The sequence below is a fragment of the Narcine bancroftii genome, chromosome 1 (assembly GCF_036971445.1).
Source record: "Narcine bancroftii isolate sNarBan1 chromosome 1, sNarBan1.hap1, whole genome shotgun sequence".
Classification (NCBI taxonomy): domain Eukaryota; kingdom Metazoa; phylum Chordata; class Chondrichthyes; order Torpediniformes; family Narcinidae; genus Narcine; species Narcine bancroftii.
In genome coordinates this window covers 120,192,909-120,212,694 of record NC_091469.1, presented here as the reverse complement: position 1 = coordinate 120,212,694, position 19,786 = coordinate 120,192,909, and the positions used below count along the sequence as shown (strand labels likewise).

The window sequence follows — 19,786 nt, the reverse complement described above, 5'->3', positions numbered from 1 at the left end:
TAATGCAGATGTGGCCAGTGTCAAAGGTATTAACATTTTTCTTATGAAATCCTTAACTGACTAAGCAGCAGATAGCTTGCCCATGGGAAAATAATTACAAGCGACCAAATTATTTAAAACAAGGGCAGTGTATCTCTGGAATTCTCTATCTCAGAGGGTGGCCAGATCATTGAAAATATTTAATGTGAAGATGTATATCGATAACTCCACAGTAATAATTGAACACAAGTATATGGTTGCTATCTGTAAGGAGTTTGCAAGTTCTCTTCATGTCTGCCTGGGTTTTTCCCCTCAAGGGCTCTGGTTTCTTCCCACCTTCGAAACGTACCAGGGGTGCAGGTTAATTGGGTGTAAATTGGGCAGCACGGACTAGTGAACCAAAATGGCTTGTGACTGAGTATTTTTACATTTTGACATATAGCAAGTAGGTCACCAGGCTTCAAGCCTGTCCTGTCATCAATATGTGGAGAACTGACACAGAAGAATTGAGGCAAGCATAGATCTACTATGACCATATTGAATGGCAGGGCAGGCTTAAAGCCTGGAGACTTACTCACACTGTTCCAAGAACTACAGTGCGCAAACAACCAGCCCCCAAAATAAATAAATAATTCAGATGAATAAGATAGACCTCCTGGGTACCACAGACTTCATTGGATGTGTTCAGGTTTGCCCTGTTGAATGAGCACTAGTGGAGACAAGGTGGGCCACGCCAAGGGCCTGACCAGGACACTGGCATGGAGGCAAGACGGGTTGATGTCATTCACTGCTAAGGCAATTCTCCCAAAGTTTCACCCCATCCCTGCCTAATAAAGAGTTTATTTGTATTATTAGGTACATTAGTAAGGTTTTTAATCTGTAAACTTGGGGCTGGGATAATTATGACGACATCAGTTATTGCTGCAGCTGTCACAACACTTACAGTTCCAGTGACTGGGGTTCAAATTTACATTTCAAATTTATGGGAATTAAAGTGAACGTTACATAAAAAGACTACAATACTGATATTTTTTTCCCCCAAATTACATTTTGCACCATCTTTTAAACTGTATTTTTAATATAAAAGAGAGTCTCAGTCATCCAGAGAATTTGCATATTCAACATCAGTTATCCTTGTAGATGCTGGATAACAAGGAAAATACTGTATTTGGTCAAAATATACAAAATTGGAGAAACCAATGCAGTGTAGTTCCCAAATTGACTCCATTTTATTAACTACAAACTGCACTTAAATTCTGATCTTGGATTTTATATCAAGAACATTCTAATGCACGAGAAGTTTAAAAAAAACTTTGGAATAAACACATTTAAGAGGGAACATTTGAATAAAGTAATTGAAGATTTCTTAAGGTTTAAAAGATGGATTACTGTTTTTGCACATTACTGTACTGGCACTCAAATGCCTCGTATGCAGTCACATGTATAAAGTCATAATTGTAATGCCGAATTACTAACCTGTGCACTCAGCTCAGGAAAAGTGATACTTTGATAAGGAAAAGATGGGTCATCGACAATATGCCAATGGAAAACATTGAACTTATTGAATGACATGGCATCCTGAAATAGGGCAAAGAAAATTAGTTACAACTGCCAAGAGCTATTACTTCCAGAGATACTTTCAATTGATTTCCAACTATATTATGTATTACAATTAAACAACAAGGCAGTCATATAATGTAACAAATTGTAATGACTACTGACGATATTTGTTCTGGAACCATGATCTATCCCTTTACATTAATAATCAACTTCCCATTTGAATGCAGATGCTCAACATTTAGAATTTAAACAGGTGAAGACCTCTCACCTAAAGTACAGCTAGGATATTTATGTGGCTCAAAAAAATTAAATAGCATATGCAAAATGTTAACCTTTTTGGTTAAAACACCTAGAGTATGAAACACATCCAAGAACTCAATCTTTAGAAACATTCAAATTGCTAATAGTTCATGGTACAGATTTAACATATCAGAACAGATGCTAAAATAAGTCACTTCCCACCTTTTAAATTAACATTAAATTTATATTTTCTATTTCAATTTCTTTCCAAACTAAATTTAAATCTTTACAAGGAGCAAAATATATACTGAAGACACTCACCAATGTTTCAAGTATTACTTTAACAGGCAAGTAGTGCCGAGATGTATCAAGCAAAACACCTCTGTGAGAAAATCGTGGAGCATCCGTGATCTCAGTTTTATTAATGAGATGCTGAAACAGCAGAATGGGTTTCAAGTCATTTGGTTGACATTTTCAGGAACAGAGCCCTTAAAGCATTGCAACTTGAAAACTTCACAATACTGGTTCTTTTGCTGCAAAAGCCATCCTATTCATAATTAACATTAGTTATAGATAGTCCTCAAATCAGAATGTGAAGAGAGAAGGAGCATGCATTGTCCTGTTTTATTTTGATTAAGTGGCTGGCAAATGTCAGGCCATTACTCAATATATTACAGTATCATAGAGACCAAGGTAAGAAAGTGAAAAGTAGGAGTGGAAATGTTAAATAACACAATGTGTGCAAATTATGAGTATGATGTGAAGACCTCAGACAAAAACTTAAATCACAAGCCATCAGTATTTTCCAACAAAATTATTTGGTAAACAGATTTTGTATCCTTGGCTTACACCCAAATATAGTTAACCACAGAACTTGAATAATCACAGACTAGACTTCTAACATGCTAATATCAACTCCACTACACAATAGCCCATTATAAAAATTCAGATAGAGGAGGCTTAAACAAACCCTGGACTAGATAGGCAACAACATTTCTGCTAAGGTCCAATTATCATATCTACATTATACAAGGCAGCCAATTATAGAATGCCCTTCAATCATTCAAAGAATGTTGGTGTTTTTCTTAGTTTAACAATGTTTTGGATGAACAGGTTAAAAACAACCAAATACAGATACTCCACAATTTACGACCATCTACACATATGACCAATTTTTTTTTTTAATACAAAAAAATAAAATTTATGCAGTTTGATGTATTTGACAAACTAGAACAGAGATACAGGGAATGCAAAAGCCAAAATGTGCTTACTTACCTTGTCAGTCACCATCCCGGGGTCTATAGACTGGGCACAGCCCTCTGGATTCCTGTGCGCTTGTGCAAGTCTTCAGTTGGTGCATGCAAGGTTGGTTCACGTATTGGAGTTGTTGGCACATGTGCGGGTTAAGGGAGCTAATTCAGTATCCATTAGGGCGTTCAACTCGTGAGCCAACCAAAGTCCAATACACAAACCCTCCGTGCATGTGCCAATCGAAGACTCGTGCATGTGCACAGAAATCCAGATGGCGACATCCAGTCTATGAACCCCAGGTCAGCAACTAACAAGTTCAGATTATGAAAATGACTGACTAACAAGTTCTGATGATGAAAATTTTCATTAAAAAGTTGGCTTCAAGACTTCAGATGTGCAGAGGAAAAATCCCAACTTGCGTCCATTTCAAGATACGACCGATTCTTTGGTCCTAATTAGTCGTAAGTTGGGGAATACCTCTAGTATGTGTTAGAAGAGGGGGTTCTTGGTATCTGGGCTATACAGCTTTGTATGCTCCCATAATCCTCATTTTTCTTGTTATGCCCATGGCTTGCAATGCAACACAAGAGCATGCTTTCTGTTCAAACAAAAAGGCAAGCAATTCCTGATGATTGTAAATCACATCAAGTTCTTGAGAAAATTACAAAGCACAGAAAGTGCTTCCCCTTCTCCACCACCCCCCACCCCGACAAAATTCTCCATTTGCCAAGTAAAAATAAATGCATTCTAACCTGCAATGAATTGTGCGAGGGTGCTATGTTATTCCTTTTTTTTTTTAAAATGACAGGCTGTTAGAGCCAATTGTAAAATGTATGTGAAGATTTCTATCAAATTTGGTTTAAACGGAAGGTCAAAGCAAATTCAAACCTCTTAGCAACTATAAAAGGAAAAAATCTGAAAACTTACAGTCATGTATTCATCTTCATATACCAATTGGCTAAATGTCTCCAATCCTGAAACAACAAGTTTGGCAAGTAGAGTATTTTAAAAGTTGGTAATTTACTTGCAGTTAGTTAACATTGCCAAATATTAACAACAATTAAAATAGCATGCATGAAATTTAATAGTTTTAAAGTAGAAAAGTAAAATATTCCCAAAACATTTCCCATTATTTTAGTTTAATTAATACAGGAATAGTGCTAAAACAAGCAAGGAGTGTCTAATGACAATTATAATACAGGTGATTTTATTCCCTTTGTAGGTCCACACCTGCACTCAGCACAATACTATTCCCCCACTTGCATCTTCAAAACTTCTCTCATGGCCATCAACTCCATGTTTTACACTATCCTATAGCACAAGGTAATTTAAAATAGGCAGTTTCTTACTGTACCAGCTTTTTTTTTAAGGATACAAAGGGAAACCAGAACACTCAGATACCCCTCCAGTCATAGAGAGAACTAATAGTTTAAAGGCACAGAATTATCCCATCTTAAGGGACACAATTAAATTTCAGTATTGAATCAATGCAGTTAAATGACTGAATATAACTGTAACACCGGTTATAAAACTAGCACTTTAATGGATGTAGTAATAATTCTCAACAAGTCACAATTCTTCCTGTTTGGAATATTACCCTTATTTACATATGGAAAGTGAATATTTCTGACATGGCCAACATTTATATCATATGTAGGATGGATAATAAAGGATTTGTTTGCATGGATAATTTGGGAGGAAGTTTCAAATTCATGTTTTACATCTAGAATTATAGGCAAAATTATGTAAGGGTGCCATATCTCCTTCCCCAAAGACTTCAGCAAATGGTTTCCCGGTCAGCTTTTTCTTCAATTAAGATTTTTAGCTTTTAAATATTGGAAATTTGTTTTCCAGCAGTCATAATGCAATTCAAACTCTTCACAGATCAATAGTTTAAGACTTTGGGGAAATCAATCAAGTTTAATTGCTACAACCCCATTAAGAAAATAAACCTGCAGAATGTAATGAAGTGCATTGAAGCCCAGTCTATTGCCACATTTTGGAAACTCATTAGCCAATTAATATCAATTATTTGTGAGATGTTGTATAATGAGCTGATGACTGATAATTTTTGTTGGTTAATCAGGATAACTCCCTACTCTTTGAAATAGAAGAGATTATTTCTATCCAGAGTATAGACAGGACCTCATTTTAGTACAGTACACTTGGTGAATTCTGGCTATAAGGATGCTTACTGAATCAGCTCTACAAGGGACAATTAGAGTATTTACATTGAGATAATTAGTGCTTTTATCCAAATGATAAATGGAGGCAATGTTGAGAACCAAAAGTCATTAACAAAATAGCAAAAATGAACTGAACACAGAGCAGAAGTAGCAAGATGAAATAGAGGCCTCAACTGAGATGCTGAGCAAGGCTATGGAAGGTGGGCCAGGTTGCGACTCTTCCTCTTTGAGGAATTCAAGGCCTAACCATCTTGCTCATTTCCTGAGACTAAAAGATTTCTGCATTAGGAGAAACCACCTGGAGTGTGTTCCCAGTTGATTATTTCCAATTTCTCATTTGCTGTTCCCTATAACAGTAACACTACCATATTGATGAGGTTAATTTCACCCAGAGAGAATAATTGCCATGCTTTGTGGTTTTGAACATTAATGCAATCCTGGGCTAGGCGCACACGAGTGCGAATGTAGCACAAATTACCAAAATATTTGTATCCTTTGTAGAGTGGAACATTTGTCATCAATCCTTCATCTTAGATTTCTTCACCAACCCCCCCCCCCCCCCCCCCCGCAAGATATTGCTTGCATTATCAGAAATGGACTCAAGGACATGCTGATCTGTCAAATTCAACCAATCTTCCCATCTTCAATAAACTGCACTTTCAATAAGTTAACTGGTGACACTAACTAAAGTAGCAGTTTTAGTGGGTCTTTGTCTTGTATTTACAATTTTAGGAGTGTTTAAATATCATTAAAACTGACAATCATACAGCATGGAAGCTGGTCCTTGCCAGATTCTGAAAAACCATTATGGAGGTCACAAGCTTTGTAACCCCTACACAAAGAAGGGGGAAGTTGTGTCACATCATTCATATGAAGCATTTCTCTGAAAACAACCCAACAAGAATTCATGAGTTTGAGAAGTCTGATGACTCAGTGTCTCAGCTACATAATTACTTCTGAACAAAAGTTTTGAGTTTCAACAAGATTTTCAGACTGAACTTTGAATTTGATTTTTTCAGAATTTTTGCCTAAGCTATAATGGTTTGGGTAATCCATACACACGTATATACATTTGCACATAGTTGGAGTTAAGTTTAGAGTTAAGATGTTATTAATTTTAAAATATTGTTTTAAGATACCATTGTCTTGGTGAATTTCCACACATCCTGGCCCACACATCCTGGCCCACACATCCTGGCCCACACATCCTGGCCCACACATCCTGGCCCACACATCCTGGCCCACACATCCTGGCCCACACATCCTGGCCCACACATCCTGGCCCACACATCCTGGCCCACACATCCTGGCCCACACATCCTGGCCCACACATCCTGGCCCACACATCCTGGCCCACACATCCTGGCCCACACATCCTGGCCCACACATCCTGGCCCACACATCCTGGCCCACACATCCTGGCCCACACATCCTGGCCCACACATCCTGGCCCACACATCCTGGCCCACACATCCTGGCCCACACATCCTGGCCCACACATCCTGGCCCACACATCCTGGCCCACACATCCTGGCCCACACATCCTGGCCCACACATCCTGGCCCACACATCCTGGCCCACACATCCTGGCCCACACATCCTGGCCCACACATCCTGGCCCACACATCCTGGCCCACACATCCTGGCCCACACATCCTGGCCCACACATCCTGGCCCACACATCCTGGCCCACACATCCTGGCCCACACATCCTGGCCCACACATCCTGGCCCACACATCCTGGCCCACACATCCTGGCCCACACATCCTGGCCCACACATCCTGGCCCACACATCCTGGCCCACACATCCTGGCCCACACATCCTGGCCCACACATCCTGGCCCACACATCCTGGCCCACACATCCTGGCCCACACATCCTGGCCCACACATCCTGGCCCACACATCCTGGCCCACACATCCTGGCCCACACATCCTGGCCCACACATCCTGGCCCACACATCCTGGCCCACACATCCTGGCCCACACATCCTGGCCCACACATCCTGGCCCACACATCCTGGCCCACACATCCTGGCCCACACATCCTGGCCCACACATCCTGGCCCACACATCCTGGCCCACACATCCTGGCCCACACATCCTGGCCCACACATCCTGGCCCACACATCCTGGCCCACACATCCTGGCCCACACATCCTGGCCCACACATCCTGGCCCACACATCCTGGCCCACACATCCTGGCCCACACATCCTGGCCCACACATCCTGGCCCACACATCCTGGCCCACACATCCTGGCCCACACATCCTGGCCCACACATCCTGGCCCACACATCCTGGCCCACACATCCTGGCCCACACATCCTGGCCCACACATCCTGGCCCACACATCCTGGCCCACACATCCTGGCCCACACATCCTGGCCCACACATCCTGGCCCACACATCCTGGCCCACACATCCTGGCCCACACATCCTGGCCCACACATCCTGGCCCACACATCCTGGCCCACACATCCTGGCCCACACATCCTGGCCCACACATCCTGGCCCACACATCCTGGCCCACACATCCTGGCCCACACATCCTGGCCCACACATCCTGGCCCACACATCCTGGCCCACACATCCTGGCCCACACATCCTGGCCCACACATCCTAAAAAAATACATAGCTAAATTTTCATTAACCAACCAATGACATAAATGCTCTCTTTGGTAGAGCAAAGCGATCAAGATGGCTGTATTCATCAAGCTGGGAAACTGGAGCAAGCAAAACAATGCTATTTTTCTGTTTTTGTACTTGGAACCATAGAATACTACAGCACAGAAATGGATCCTTCAGCTCACCTCGTCTGTCCCGAAGTATTGTTCTGACTATTCCATGAACCCCCACCAAGAACAACATTTGAGTCAAAATGTAGCATCAACCAGGCTAATTAGTGTACATCTCATCCAAGAGATGTACTACATTGGTGTTGGTGCTCCAGTCTTAGACGAGGGTCAAACCCAAAATCTTCCAACTCAACACCTGACACCAAGACTCCCAAATACACTTTGGAAATTGAACACAAAACATTTAAATCTTATAGTACATTAAGTTGCTATATAAATTAAAGCCAGAAAGTCAGTCATTTTAGCTGCCAATTAGAATCGTGGTCCAACTTTTAGATCAGCTCACTTGACTCTCCAATCCTATATCCCTCAATTCCCTTAATGCCTCAAAATCTAGTAATCTCTAACTTGAATGTACTTTTCAATTAAATGTTCACAACCTTCTGGTATATAGAATGAAAAAATATGAATAAAGTAACAGCTCCTTTTGACAGCAGTAAGGCTACATATAATATTTCAAGTCTGGCATTAAAAACTCAATTTGAACTGCAGCAAGATGGAACTTTAAGTTTCTGGAAAAGACAATTGACTAGGCCAGTATTTGCAAGCTAAATTTGTGACGGGCAAGAGGACATCCAATCCCAGCATTTAAGACTTATTACTTCCTACACCCATTGAGTAAGAATTGAGAACTAGTTAAACCACAAAGAAACCTTTTTGCAGCCTTCATTTTTTTTTAAAAAGAGCAGCATCTTTATATTGTCAGATTTTGTATACCAGTTTCATTTTTCTTGCCCAAATTACCAAAGTGAATAATTATAAATGCAGAGTTCCAATCAAATGTGTTCCTAAAACACTTGCATCCTCTTCTTGCCAAATTATTTCACATTCACAAATATGACATTTTAAAACAATTTGTACAAACAGGTTAATATTCTGCAACAAATGTGTCTACTTACCTCGCAGAGCACCCCACACATTTTCTGATTTTAGAGTAGCTGTAGGTTGAGAAACTGTAATTTCATCTAAAGAAAAATGAAAGTGTATCACTTTTAAAAAGCAACCGAATCCCTACATCTCCTCCTTCACCTCCATCCAAGGGCCCAACAGACCTTCCAGGTGAGAGGTTTACATCCACATTGTCAAATCTAATCTACTGCATTTGGTGCATCCGCCACATTGGTAAACCACATGCAGATTGGACAATGGCTAGCCGATAACCTTCAAACTCCAGCTTCCTGTAACCATGTCTGACCTTGGTTTCACCTGTTGACAATGCAACACCAACTATAAATGAGGTACAACATTCTTTTTTTTGAATATTTTATTTAGTTTTTCCACTCAAACTCCAACAATTGTCAATATCATTATCAACAATATTAACATTTACATTTCATACTTGTTAATGCCAGTCATCTCAGATTACATTCTTTTTATTCCCTTCCCTCACCCCCCCCCAAACATTGAACACTTAACACCAGACTAATTATACTTGCACACAATAATCAAAGCACTCAACAAAGGTATGAATCTTATATTTGGGAGGTTATGGGTTTATTGTGGTGCTGGTCAGTGCATAGGCTGTCTTCCTTTTTCCATGGCTTTCCCTGGTTTGAAAGGGATAGACTCCCTCCATTTCCCTGCCAATGGGGGGGGGGGGGGGGGTGGATTAGGAGGGTAGTGTAGCTAGGATCAACAGTCCACACTACAGTTTTGTCCCTCTGTTGTTTAAGTAGGGTTGCCAGACTTTCTAAAAGGCACTGTTGTTTCCTTAGGTTGTAGGTAATTTTCTTCAACAGGACACAGCTCTGCATTTCTGTGTTCCAGCGTTCAATGCTCAAGTAGGAGTCAAACTTCCAGGAAACTGCCATGCACTTCCTGGCCATCACCAATGCTATCATAATAAATTGAATATGAAATTTGGATAGCTTCATTGTAAGCCTTACATCAATTATGCTTCCCCAACAGGAACAGCTCTGGGTCCTTTGGGAATTCTTTACCCATGATTTTTTTTTCCCCACGGCTTGGCCTAGTTCCACCCAAAAGGGTCTCACCTTGGCACATGTCCTGCCGCAATGCCACATCTAAAATATTGGTCTGATAATTTGTGTTTGGATCTGTTCAATTTTTGGGGCGTCAGGTACAGCTGGTGTAGAAAATTGTATTGTACCAGCCTGTACCACATTGATGATTGCAGTCATGCTGGCCCGATAAATGCAATTGTTATTCCCAAGTCTGACTCCTACCTCTACTTGTTGAAGCCTGGTTTAGGGTCTTCGTTTGGAAGAAGAAATACATTGCCGAAATGAACTTCCATGTGTTCTCCCTTTGAATCATGGCCTCTATGTCACTGCACACTGGTAGGACTATAGTTGGACCTAGTCTGTCTTGTAGAAAAGATCTCATCTCAAAGTAGCAGTGAAACATCTTATTTGATAAATTATACTTATTCCCAAGTTGCTCAAACAACCTTAGTAACCCTTGCACACAACTGTCCTCTATGCACTTGATGCCATTATGATGCAAGATATCCAGGATCTTGTTACCCACTGTCAATGACATTAATCTATTTGGAGTCAGGGGTGTTTTTGGAGACAGCCCCACTTTGGTTCCAACATATTGGTTAATTTTATTTCAAATGAGGATTATTTATTTTAATATGGGGCTGCCTTCTTTTCTGATAGCAATTTAGCATCCCATTTATAAATAAAGTCCTCTGCTAACTGCTTGCCTATCACATGCAAGTCAATTTGTGCCCAGGATGGTACACCTTCCCCTCGAAGAGGGAGACAATGCATCCTGACTGGGCTGCCCAATAGTTTTTTTTTAAAACAAAGTCTGGCATTCGCAATCCACCCAGACTCCATTCCATAGGAATCTCCTCATTCCTGCATGTAAATGTTTGAAGAATCACCAAGGCAGTGGGACAGGGAGTGTCTGAAAGAGATACTGGCATCTGGAAACACATTCACCTTAATACAGTTAATCCTGTCCACTAAATACAATGGGCAAGGACATCCATCTATTTAGATCTTCCTCAATTTTCCCAAGCGTGGGGGGTAATTTAACTTGTATAAATTATTCAAGTTATTATCTATTCTAACTCCTATACATCTGATCCCATTTTGCAGCCACTTTAGTTGACTATTTTCTTGATATTGGCTGTAATCCTCCTTCATAAATGGCATTATTTTGCATTTATCCCAATTGATCCTATACCTTGACATCTCCCCATAGTCTTCCAGAGTGGAGTGCAGATTGGGCAATGAGTTTGCCAAGTATATTAGAATGTATATCAAGATCAGTATATCAGAGCATTTTATGCTCTTCCTGGCCTGTCTGGATCCTGACAGATGACCTCAGCTAATGGATCCATAGCAAGTACAAACAGAGTTGGAGATAGCAGGCACCCCTGTCTACTTATCAGTTGGAAGGATGGAGAAATTTGTCCATTGGTCACAACTTTAACCTTGGGCACATGGTAAAGCACCCTCATCCAATTTATAAAAGTTGGCACTAGTCCCAGTTTTACAAGCACTAAATAAAAAGTTCCACTCCAACCTGTCAAATGTCTTTTCTGCATCCAGTACCACACCCAAGCCTTTCTCGTTCCTGTTTTGTGCCAGATGCATGATACTCAACAATCTGCCAATGTTATCCACCACCCTCTTTTCTGTACAAAGCCAGCTTGGTCCTTATTTAGTTAGCTTTGGCAAATGTTTCTGTGTTTAACAGAGAAATAGGTCTATAAGAGGATGGCATTAGTGGATCCTTGTCTTTTTTTTAAATATATAAAGAATTCTCATAATGATTGCTGTCAAAAAGGATTCTGGAAAGGTTGGAGTCTCCATTGCCTGGTTCACCACCATGTAAAGAAGCATCAATAAATCTTTAAACTCTTTAGAGAACTCAGAACATCCTCACCTGGAGACTTGTTAGTTTGCAGTGAACTCAATGCTTTACCTATCTCTTCCTCTGTGAAGGGAAGATCTAACCCATCTTTTTCCTCTGGGCCAAAACTTGCCAGTTCTAAATGAGACAGGAATTCACTGGTTTTAACAGATCCTCCTGTCAGTTCTGATTTTATATAGAACTTCATTAAATTTCTTGATGGTCTTATTAATCTCTTTTGATTATTACAAGATCCTGCCACTTCAGTTTATATCATAGTATTCATCCTCGAGACCTGTTCTGTCCTCAGCTGGCAAGAGAGGACTTTGCGGGCTCTCTCCCCTAATTCATGATATTTTTGTTTTGACTGCATTATGGCCTTTACCATATGCTTGTAACATATTGTACTTCAATTTCTTACTTGGTAGAGCCCTATAATGGTCCTCTGAGCCGGATTTTAGAAAGTTCTTTTCAAGGATAGTAATCTCCTGTTGTAATTTATCCACCTCATTCATTTTAAAAAACTGTTCCAGTGCACTCAATTATCTGGTCTCTCAAGTATGCCTTGAGATTATTCCATAAAAGAAATTTATCAGTAGAGACACAGTTGGTCTAGCGGAACATCTATCTGCGCTCTTATAAAACTGCAAAACTCCAGGATCTTTAACAGCAATGTATTAAGATGCCACCTATATTCAGTATCCTACTCATCAGCCATTTCTACTGTTAATAATAGGGTGAATGGTCAAAGAAGCCAATGTGGACTGAAGCAAGGAAAAAGTATGAATCATGTTTTGAATAGGATTAGTCCCCCTCCCTGGTAATGCTTCCACCTCCATACATCTCTCAGATTCTGCCCAGCCCCCCCCTGTCGGCTACCGCCCCCCCCCCCTGTCGGCTACCGCCCCCCCCCCTGTCGGCTACCGCCCCCCCCCCTGTCGGCTACCGCCCCCCCCCCTGTCGGCTACCGCCCCCCCCCCTGTCGGCTACCGCCCCCCCCCCCTGTCGGCTACCGCCCCCCCCCCCCTGTCGGCTACCGCCCCCCCCCCTGTCGGCTACCCCCCGCCCCCCCCCTGTCGGCTACCGCCCCCCCCCCTGTCGGCTACCGCCCCCCCCGCCCCCCCCTGTCGGCTACCGCCCCCCCCGCCCCCCCCCTGTCGGCTACCGCCCCCCCCGCCCCCCCCCTGTCGGCTACCGCCCCCCCCGCCCCCCCCCTGTCGGCTACCGCCCCCCCCGCCCCCCCCCTGTCGGCTACCGCCCCCCCCGCCCCCCCCCTGTCGGCTACCGCCCCCCCCGCCCCCCCCCTGTCGGCTACCGCCCCCCCCCTGTCGGCTACCGCCCCCCCCCTGTCGGCTACCGCCCCCCCCCTGTCGGCTACCGCCCCCCCCCTGTCGGCTACCGCCCCCCCCCTGTCGGCTACCGCCCCCCCCCTGTCGGCTACCGCCCCCCCCCTGTCGGCTACCGCCCCCCCCCTGTCGGCTACCGCCCCCCCCCTGTCGGCTACCGCCCCCCCCCTGTCGGCTACCGCCCCCCCCCTGTCGGCTACCGCCCCCCCCCTGTCGGCTACCGCCCCCCCCCTGTCGGCTACCGCCCCCCCCCTGTCGGCTACCGCCCCCCCCCTGTCGGCTACCGCCCCCCCCCTGTCGGCTACCGCCCCCCCCCTGTCGGCTACCGCCCCCCCCCTGTCGGCTACCGCCCCCCCCCTGTCGGCTACCGCCCCCCCCCTGTCGGCTACCGCCCCCCCCCTGTCGGCTACCGCCCCCCCCCTGTCGGCTACCGCCCCCCCCCTGTCGGCTACCGCCCCCCCCCTGTCGGCTACCGCCCCCCCCCTGTCGGCTACCGCCCCCCCCCTGTCGGCTACCGCCCCCCCCCTGTCGGCTACCGCCCCCCCCTGTCGGCTACCGCCCCCCCCTGTCGGCTACCGCCCCCCCCTGTCGGCTACCGCCCCCCCCTGTCGGCTACCGCCCCCCCCTGTCGGCTACCGCCCCCCCCTGTCGGCTACCGCCCCCCCCTGTCGGCTACCGCCCCCCCCTGTCGGCTACCGCCCCCCCCTGTCGGCTACCGCCCCCCCCCTGTCGGCTACCGCCCCCCCCCTGTCGGCTACCGCCCCCCCCCTGTCGGCTACCGCCCCCCCCCTGTCGGCTACCGCCCCCCCCCTGTCGGCTACCGCCCCCCCCCTGTCGGCTACCGCCCCCCCCCTGTCGGCTACCGCCCCCCCCCTGTCGGCTACCGCCCCCCCCCTGTCGGCTACCGCCCCCCCCCTGTCGGCTACCGCCCCCCCCCTGTCGGCTACCGCCCCCCCCCTGTCGGCTACCGCCCCCCCCCTGTCGGCTACCGCCCCCCCCTGTCGGCTACCGCCCCCCCCCTGTCGGCTACCGCCCCCCCCCTGTCGGCTACCGCCCCCCCCCTGTCGGCTACCGCCCCCCCCCTGTCGGCTACCGCCCCCCCCTGTCGGCTACCGCCCCCCCCCTGTCGGCTACCGCCCCCCCCCCTGTCGGCTACCGCCCCCCCCCGCCCCCCCCCCTGTCGGCTACCGCCCCCCCCGTCGGCTACCGCCCCCCCCGCCGGCTACCGCCCCCCCCGCCCCCTCCCTGTGGGCTACCGCCCCCCCCGCCCCCTCCCTGTGGGCTACCGCCCCCCCCGCCCCCTCCCTGTGGGCTACCGCCCCCCCCGCCCCCTCCCTGTGGGCTACCGCCCCCCCCCCTGTGGGCTACCGCCCCCCCCCCTGTGGGCTACCGCCCCCCCCCCTGTGGGCTACCGCCCCCCCCGCCCCCTCCCCTGTGGGCTACCGCCCCCCCCGCCCCCTCCCTGTGGGCTACCGCCCCCCCCGCCCCCTCCCTGTGGGCTACCGCCCCCCCCGCCCCCTCCCTGTGGGCTACCGCCCCCCCCGCCCCCTCCCTGTGGGCTACCGTCCCCCCCGCCCCCTCCCTGTGGGCTACCGTCCCCCCCGCCCCCTCCCTGTGGGCTACCGCCCCCCCCGCCCCCTCCCTGTGGGCTACCTCCCCCCCGCCCCCTCCCTGTGGGCTACCGCCCCCCCGCCCCCTCCCTGTGGGCTACCGCCCCCCCGCCCCCTCCCTGTGGGCTACCGCCCCCCCGCCCCCTCCCTGTGGGCTACCGCCCCCCCGCCCCCTCCCTGTGGGCTACCGCCCCCCCGCCCCCTTCCTGTGGGCTACCGCCCCCCCGCCCCCTTCCTGTGGGCTACCGCCCCCCCGCCCCCTTCCTGTGGGCTACCGCCCCCCCGCCCCCTTCCTGTGGGCTATTTTCTTAGTCAATTTATCTAAGACAGGGTCCAGACAAAAGTTAAGTCACCCCCATCCAAAATGTTTTCCCTTCCCTCTGCAAACTTTAGGAAATTATCTTGTATAAATTTTCAGTCATCAAAATTAGGGGCATAAACATTAGCTAAGGTGCAGGATTCTGAATATATCTGAGTGTACCATTACAAATCTCCTGGTTTTGTCTGTAATCACATGCCACACTCTCAATGGTATACTCACCGATCAGGATTACCACTCCCCTGCCTTTGAGCCAAGCAAGGAGGCTATTACCTGACTTATCCATCCCTTGTTAGCTTTTGGTGTAACCACTCCATTAGATGTGTTTCTTGGAAAAGCCAGATCCTCCTTTAATCTGTGCTAGGTCTCTTTTCCCTCTTCCGTTAATGTTAACGCTAACATATTTTATACTCTTAGCCATCGCCTCAGGGATTCCCAGACCAATGCCTCCACCATCCCACATTAGTCATCCATCCAAGCTTCAGCCCCCTGATCCTACTCACCAGGTCCACAATTAACCATGGAAAATCTAAACAAACGCAAAGAAAACCGAACAAAAAAAAAGAAAAAATCCAACAAGGGAGAAAAACAACACCACCACCTAGCATTATCACAATCCCTGTCCCTTCACCATATTCTCTTATCCTATCTCACCTCCTGTGATCGATGCTCTCCTACCACTGCCATATCCCTCCATTACTTGGTCCGTGATCCACGACTCTCTCTGCCATCTTCCTTCCCTACCCCAGAGTTCTCCCAGACCTTTTCTCATTTCATATTCATCTTTTTTTTTAATTTATGATTGTGCCCAGATGTAATAATTTACAGCAACCATTTACAATTACAATATCTTGACTAGTCCCCATAGTTGCTTTTTCTCTTTCTCCACCGCACCCCCCCCAGTATCTGTAGTTCTTTGGCGAACTATAATTACTTACTTAATTCCAATAAAAAAAACTCTCCTCCTCCTCCTCTTTCCCCCCCCCTCCCCTAGTAATACAACTTCCAGGGTGGCAGGGTACCTCAAGATGCATTCATACCCTTTTTTAAATTACCAGTCTTGACTAACTCAAACTCTTTGCTTTAAAAAGCACCACACTAATATCAGGGTAGAAAAATGCCTGGTCTCCCTCTATTTCCAATTGCCCACCTCTTTTCCTTGCTCTGGGTGCTGCCACCCCCAGGATTTTCTCCCTATCCTGGTAGGATACCAGTTTTATTAGAACCAAGTGAGATTTCTGGCCAGGGGCCAGCTATGGAAGGGATGTCCATCTCTCCCTCTTCACCTCTACCTTTTCCCCCCAATACTTTGGGGATCCAGTTCTGGAAGAAGTTCACAGGGCTTCTCCCCTCAGTCCCACAATTTGATATTGTTCCTGTGTGTATAATTCTTCAGAACATCTAGTTTCCCCCAGACTCACTCCCTCCCCTTACCAGAGAAGGTAACTCACCCTCCACCCTGCTTAACCAGTCTGCATTTGCCCCCAGTCTATCTTCCATCTCCACGATTCTCCCTGTTAAACCTGATGTTGGTTCCTTGGATTTCATTTAATTTCTGAGCCAAGTCCTGGACTCTTTCCACAGCCCAAAATAACCTGTTCTCCATTTGTTGGTCCCAGGGCCTTCAACATGTTTCTCAGGGGGGGGGGGAACGACTCCAAGTCCTCTTTACAGAGTCCCTTGGCCTCGTGCTATCCGCCATTTCTGTTGTTGCCGCTTCTGTCTCCCTCCCTCGCGGTCGTCTTTGCTGCTATAGCTGCTGTTTGTCACATCCCTGGACCTGATGCTGGATCGCTTTGGGCTCACCGACCCCTCGATCATTATAGTGCTAGTGTGGGCATCACATACAGCACAAGTGTGTGACTTGGCACTCTCACTGCAGGAGGGGGTCCCAAGTCTCACCTTCTCCCCTGTGCCATTTCCCGAGGCCCATTGCACTGGTTTGCCAGTCCAGGGTTGTATTGCCTCCTTGGTCTTGGCTCTCCTGGGTGGGCTCCATTGGCTGTGCAGGCTGGGTGATGTCTTCTTCCACAGGCCTCAAAGTGGCCCCGCCATTTTCTTCTCCACAAGGCACCTCGATATGGTCTCATGATTTTGGGACTAAATCCTTGTCATTTCTTGCTGTCCCTTTGTTTTTCTTTGACATTTTCTTGTTCCTAGTGTCCTCCAACAGCACTAGGAATTGTTCTGATACTTTTGTTTCCCTAAACTTTTTAGTTGTTTGATTTGCCTCCTAACCCTAACCCTCATATGACCTATAAATACATTCTTCCTGCACAGTCTTAAACCTAATGGCATGAACATTGAACTTTCTAATTTTGGGTAACCTCCACCTGATTCTACTGTTTTCCTCACCTGATCCTGTACATTTGTCTTTTTTCCTCTCTGGGACATTTAAGAGATTCTTAAATAGGCACATGGATGAAAGAAAAATAAAGGATTTTAGGGTAGAGTGGGTTTAGTACTTTCAATGGGTCAGCACAACATCGTGGGCCAAAGGGCCTGTACTGTGCTGTAGTCTTCTATGTCTATGTTCTAACCACTATGAATAGACCCAAAATCCATGGAAAATGGGTGCAGAAGGCTGTTCAGCCCTTTGTGCCTACCCCTCCATTCAATACCATCATGGTTGATCATGCAACCTCTGAACCGTGGGGGTGGGGGTAGGGGCTCGACCGAGATCAGCGACATTACTCACATGTCTCGCTGGAGGTGAGGCGCGGGTGTTGGGTGCACTCGGGATCCGAGGCAGTGAGCAGGACCTGCAGCTGGCCAAGTTCGTCGGGGGAGCCGGTGCCGTCCAGGGTCTGCCCGAGGCCGGCTGCGTCCCCGAAGATGTAGTAGAAGTACCTGCGGAAGGCGTTGTCCAGGATGGAGCAGCCGACCGAGGCCGTGGATTCGGGCGAGTGCACGATCTGGAAGGTGACTCGATTCAGCCGGTAGACCTCGGGAGAGATGGCCAGGCTGTGCGGCAGGGGCCACAGGGAGCCGTACGGAGAGACCAGGTCGCCGGACGCGGAGAGGGTCAGCAGCAGCGCAGCCAACGCCACCATCAGCCGCTCCATCTTCGGGCAGCGGCCGGCGCGTGACTCCTTTAGAGCAGCCCGCGAGTCACGTGATCCCGATCACATGATGCGTCTTTTTTTTAAAAAAAGCGAGCTGCTGCTGTCGTCCAGCTGGGTCTCAGCGCCCGGTCTTCGACGGTGCCTCAAGCGCGAACAACAAGCTTGCAAAAGAACATTCCAGAATTTATTGTCATGAGCATGTCACGAAATTCGTGGTTTTGCTGCATTTCTGCAATCCACGTTTCAAAGTGAATAAAAAGGCAAGGCGTGTCCTTGCTTCATTGATTATTCAGGAATCTGATGGCAACGGGGAAGAAGCTGTCCCTGTGCCACTGAGTGCTCGTCTTTAGGCTCCTGTACCTTTTCCCCTGATGGTAGCAGAGTGAAGAGGGCATGGCCTAGATGGTGGGGGTCTTTCAGGATAGAGGCTGCTTTCTTAAGATACCACCTCTTGTCGGTGTCCTTGATGGAGTGAAGACTGGTGCCCATGAAGTCAAGGGCTGAGTTAACAACCCTCTACAGTTTTTTTTCATGTTCTGAGCTTTGCACCTCTGTACCAGACAGAATGCTCTGTAGAAGTTTTTCAGAGTTTTTGGTGACATACCGAATCTCTTCAAACTCCTCACAGAGTATAGCTGCTGGTGAGACTTCTTCATGATTGCATCAACATGGAGGCTCCAGGACAGATCTTCGGAGATGTTGACACCCAAGAATTTGAAGTTCTTCACCCTACTACTGAGCCCTCGATAAGGACTGGTTCATGTTCTCCTGATTTCCCCCTGAAGTCCACAATCATCTCCTTAGTTTTGCTAATCTTGTGTAACACCATTCAATTAACTGATCTGTCTCACTCCTGAACACTTCCTCATTGCTGTCTGTGAGTCTACTGACAACAGTGGTGACATCAGCAAATCTGCAGATAGCATTTGAATTGTGGCTAGCCACATAGTCATGGGTGTATCACGAGTAGAGCAGTGGGCTAAGCATGCATTCTCACCATAGGCCTGTGTTCATCATCAGTGAGGAGTGTAGAGTGCATCGAAAGAATCAAAGGCTTGTTGATCCAAACCAAGGCTTTTATTAACTAGAAGATTGGAGCATATCACATATAGGTCGGCCAGCCAAAATGATCTGGTCTGACTAGGAGCAACCCTTTAAGACCTGCCAGTGGGCATGGCTATGCTCTCAGTCAATCACAATCATCCTACATTACAATCTATACATATACACATTGGTGATAGAATCTGTACTATCACAAGGAGGGGGTGTTGTTTCCAGTTAGTACTGACTGTGGTCTTTCAATGAGGAAGTCAAGTATCCTGTTGCAGAAAAAGGTGTAGAGGCCCAGGGTTTGGAGCTGGTTGACCAGCACTGAGGTGTTGAAAGCTAAATGCTAAATGAAAATACTAGAAATCCTCAACTGATAAGGTAACTTTCATTGAGGGTGAGGAGGTCAAAGGGAGCACAGGTAGTGAGGGAAAATTAAGAAGGCAGTAGGTCAGGGATAAGTGCTTCTGACACATTGTGTGTGCGAGAGAAAG

The 19,786-nt window shown here is 47.1% G+C and overlaps 1 protein-coding gene across 2 annotated transcripts in view; it reads right to left on the bottom strand.

Annotated features, from left to right (window-relative positions):
- hexb (hexosaminidase B (beta polypeptide)) overlaps positions 1-18,292 on the bottom strand; it is an 86,705-nt gene extending 68,413 nt beyond the window's left edge. Inside the window, exons 1-5 of one of the 2 annotated variants that reach the window (XM_069937283.1) lie at positions 17,879-18,292; positions 8,974-9,039; positions 3,958-4,004; positions 2,101-2,211; positions 1,456-1,557 (exon numbers count right to left, since the gene is read on the bottom strand). In XM_069937283.1, the coding sequence (XP_069793384.1) occupies positions 1,456-1,557; positions 2,101-2,211; positions 3,958-4,004; positions 8,974-9,039; positions 17,879-18,245 (693 nt within the window). In that variant the 5' untranslated portion in view covers positions 18,246-18,292. The remainder of the gene's footprint in view (positions 1-1,455; positions 1,558-2,100; positions 2,212-3,957; positions 4,005-8,973; positions 9,040-17,878) is intronic. The other variant, XM_069937275.1, reaches the window with a different exon arrangement.
- Positions 18,293-19,786: the final 1,494 nt, after the last annotated feature.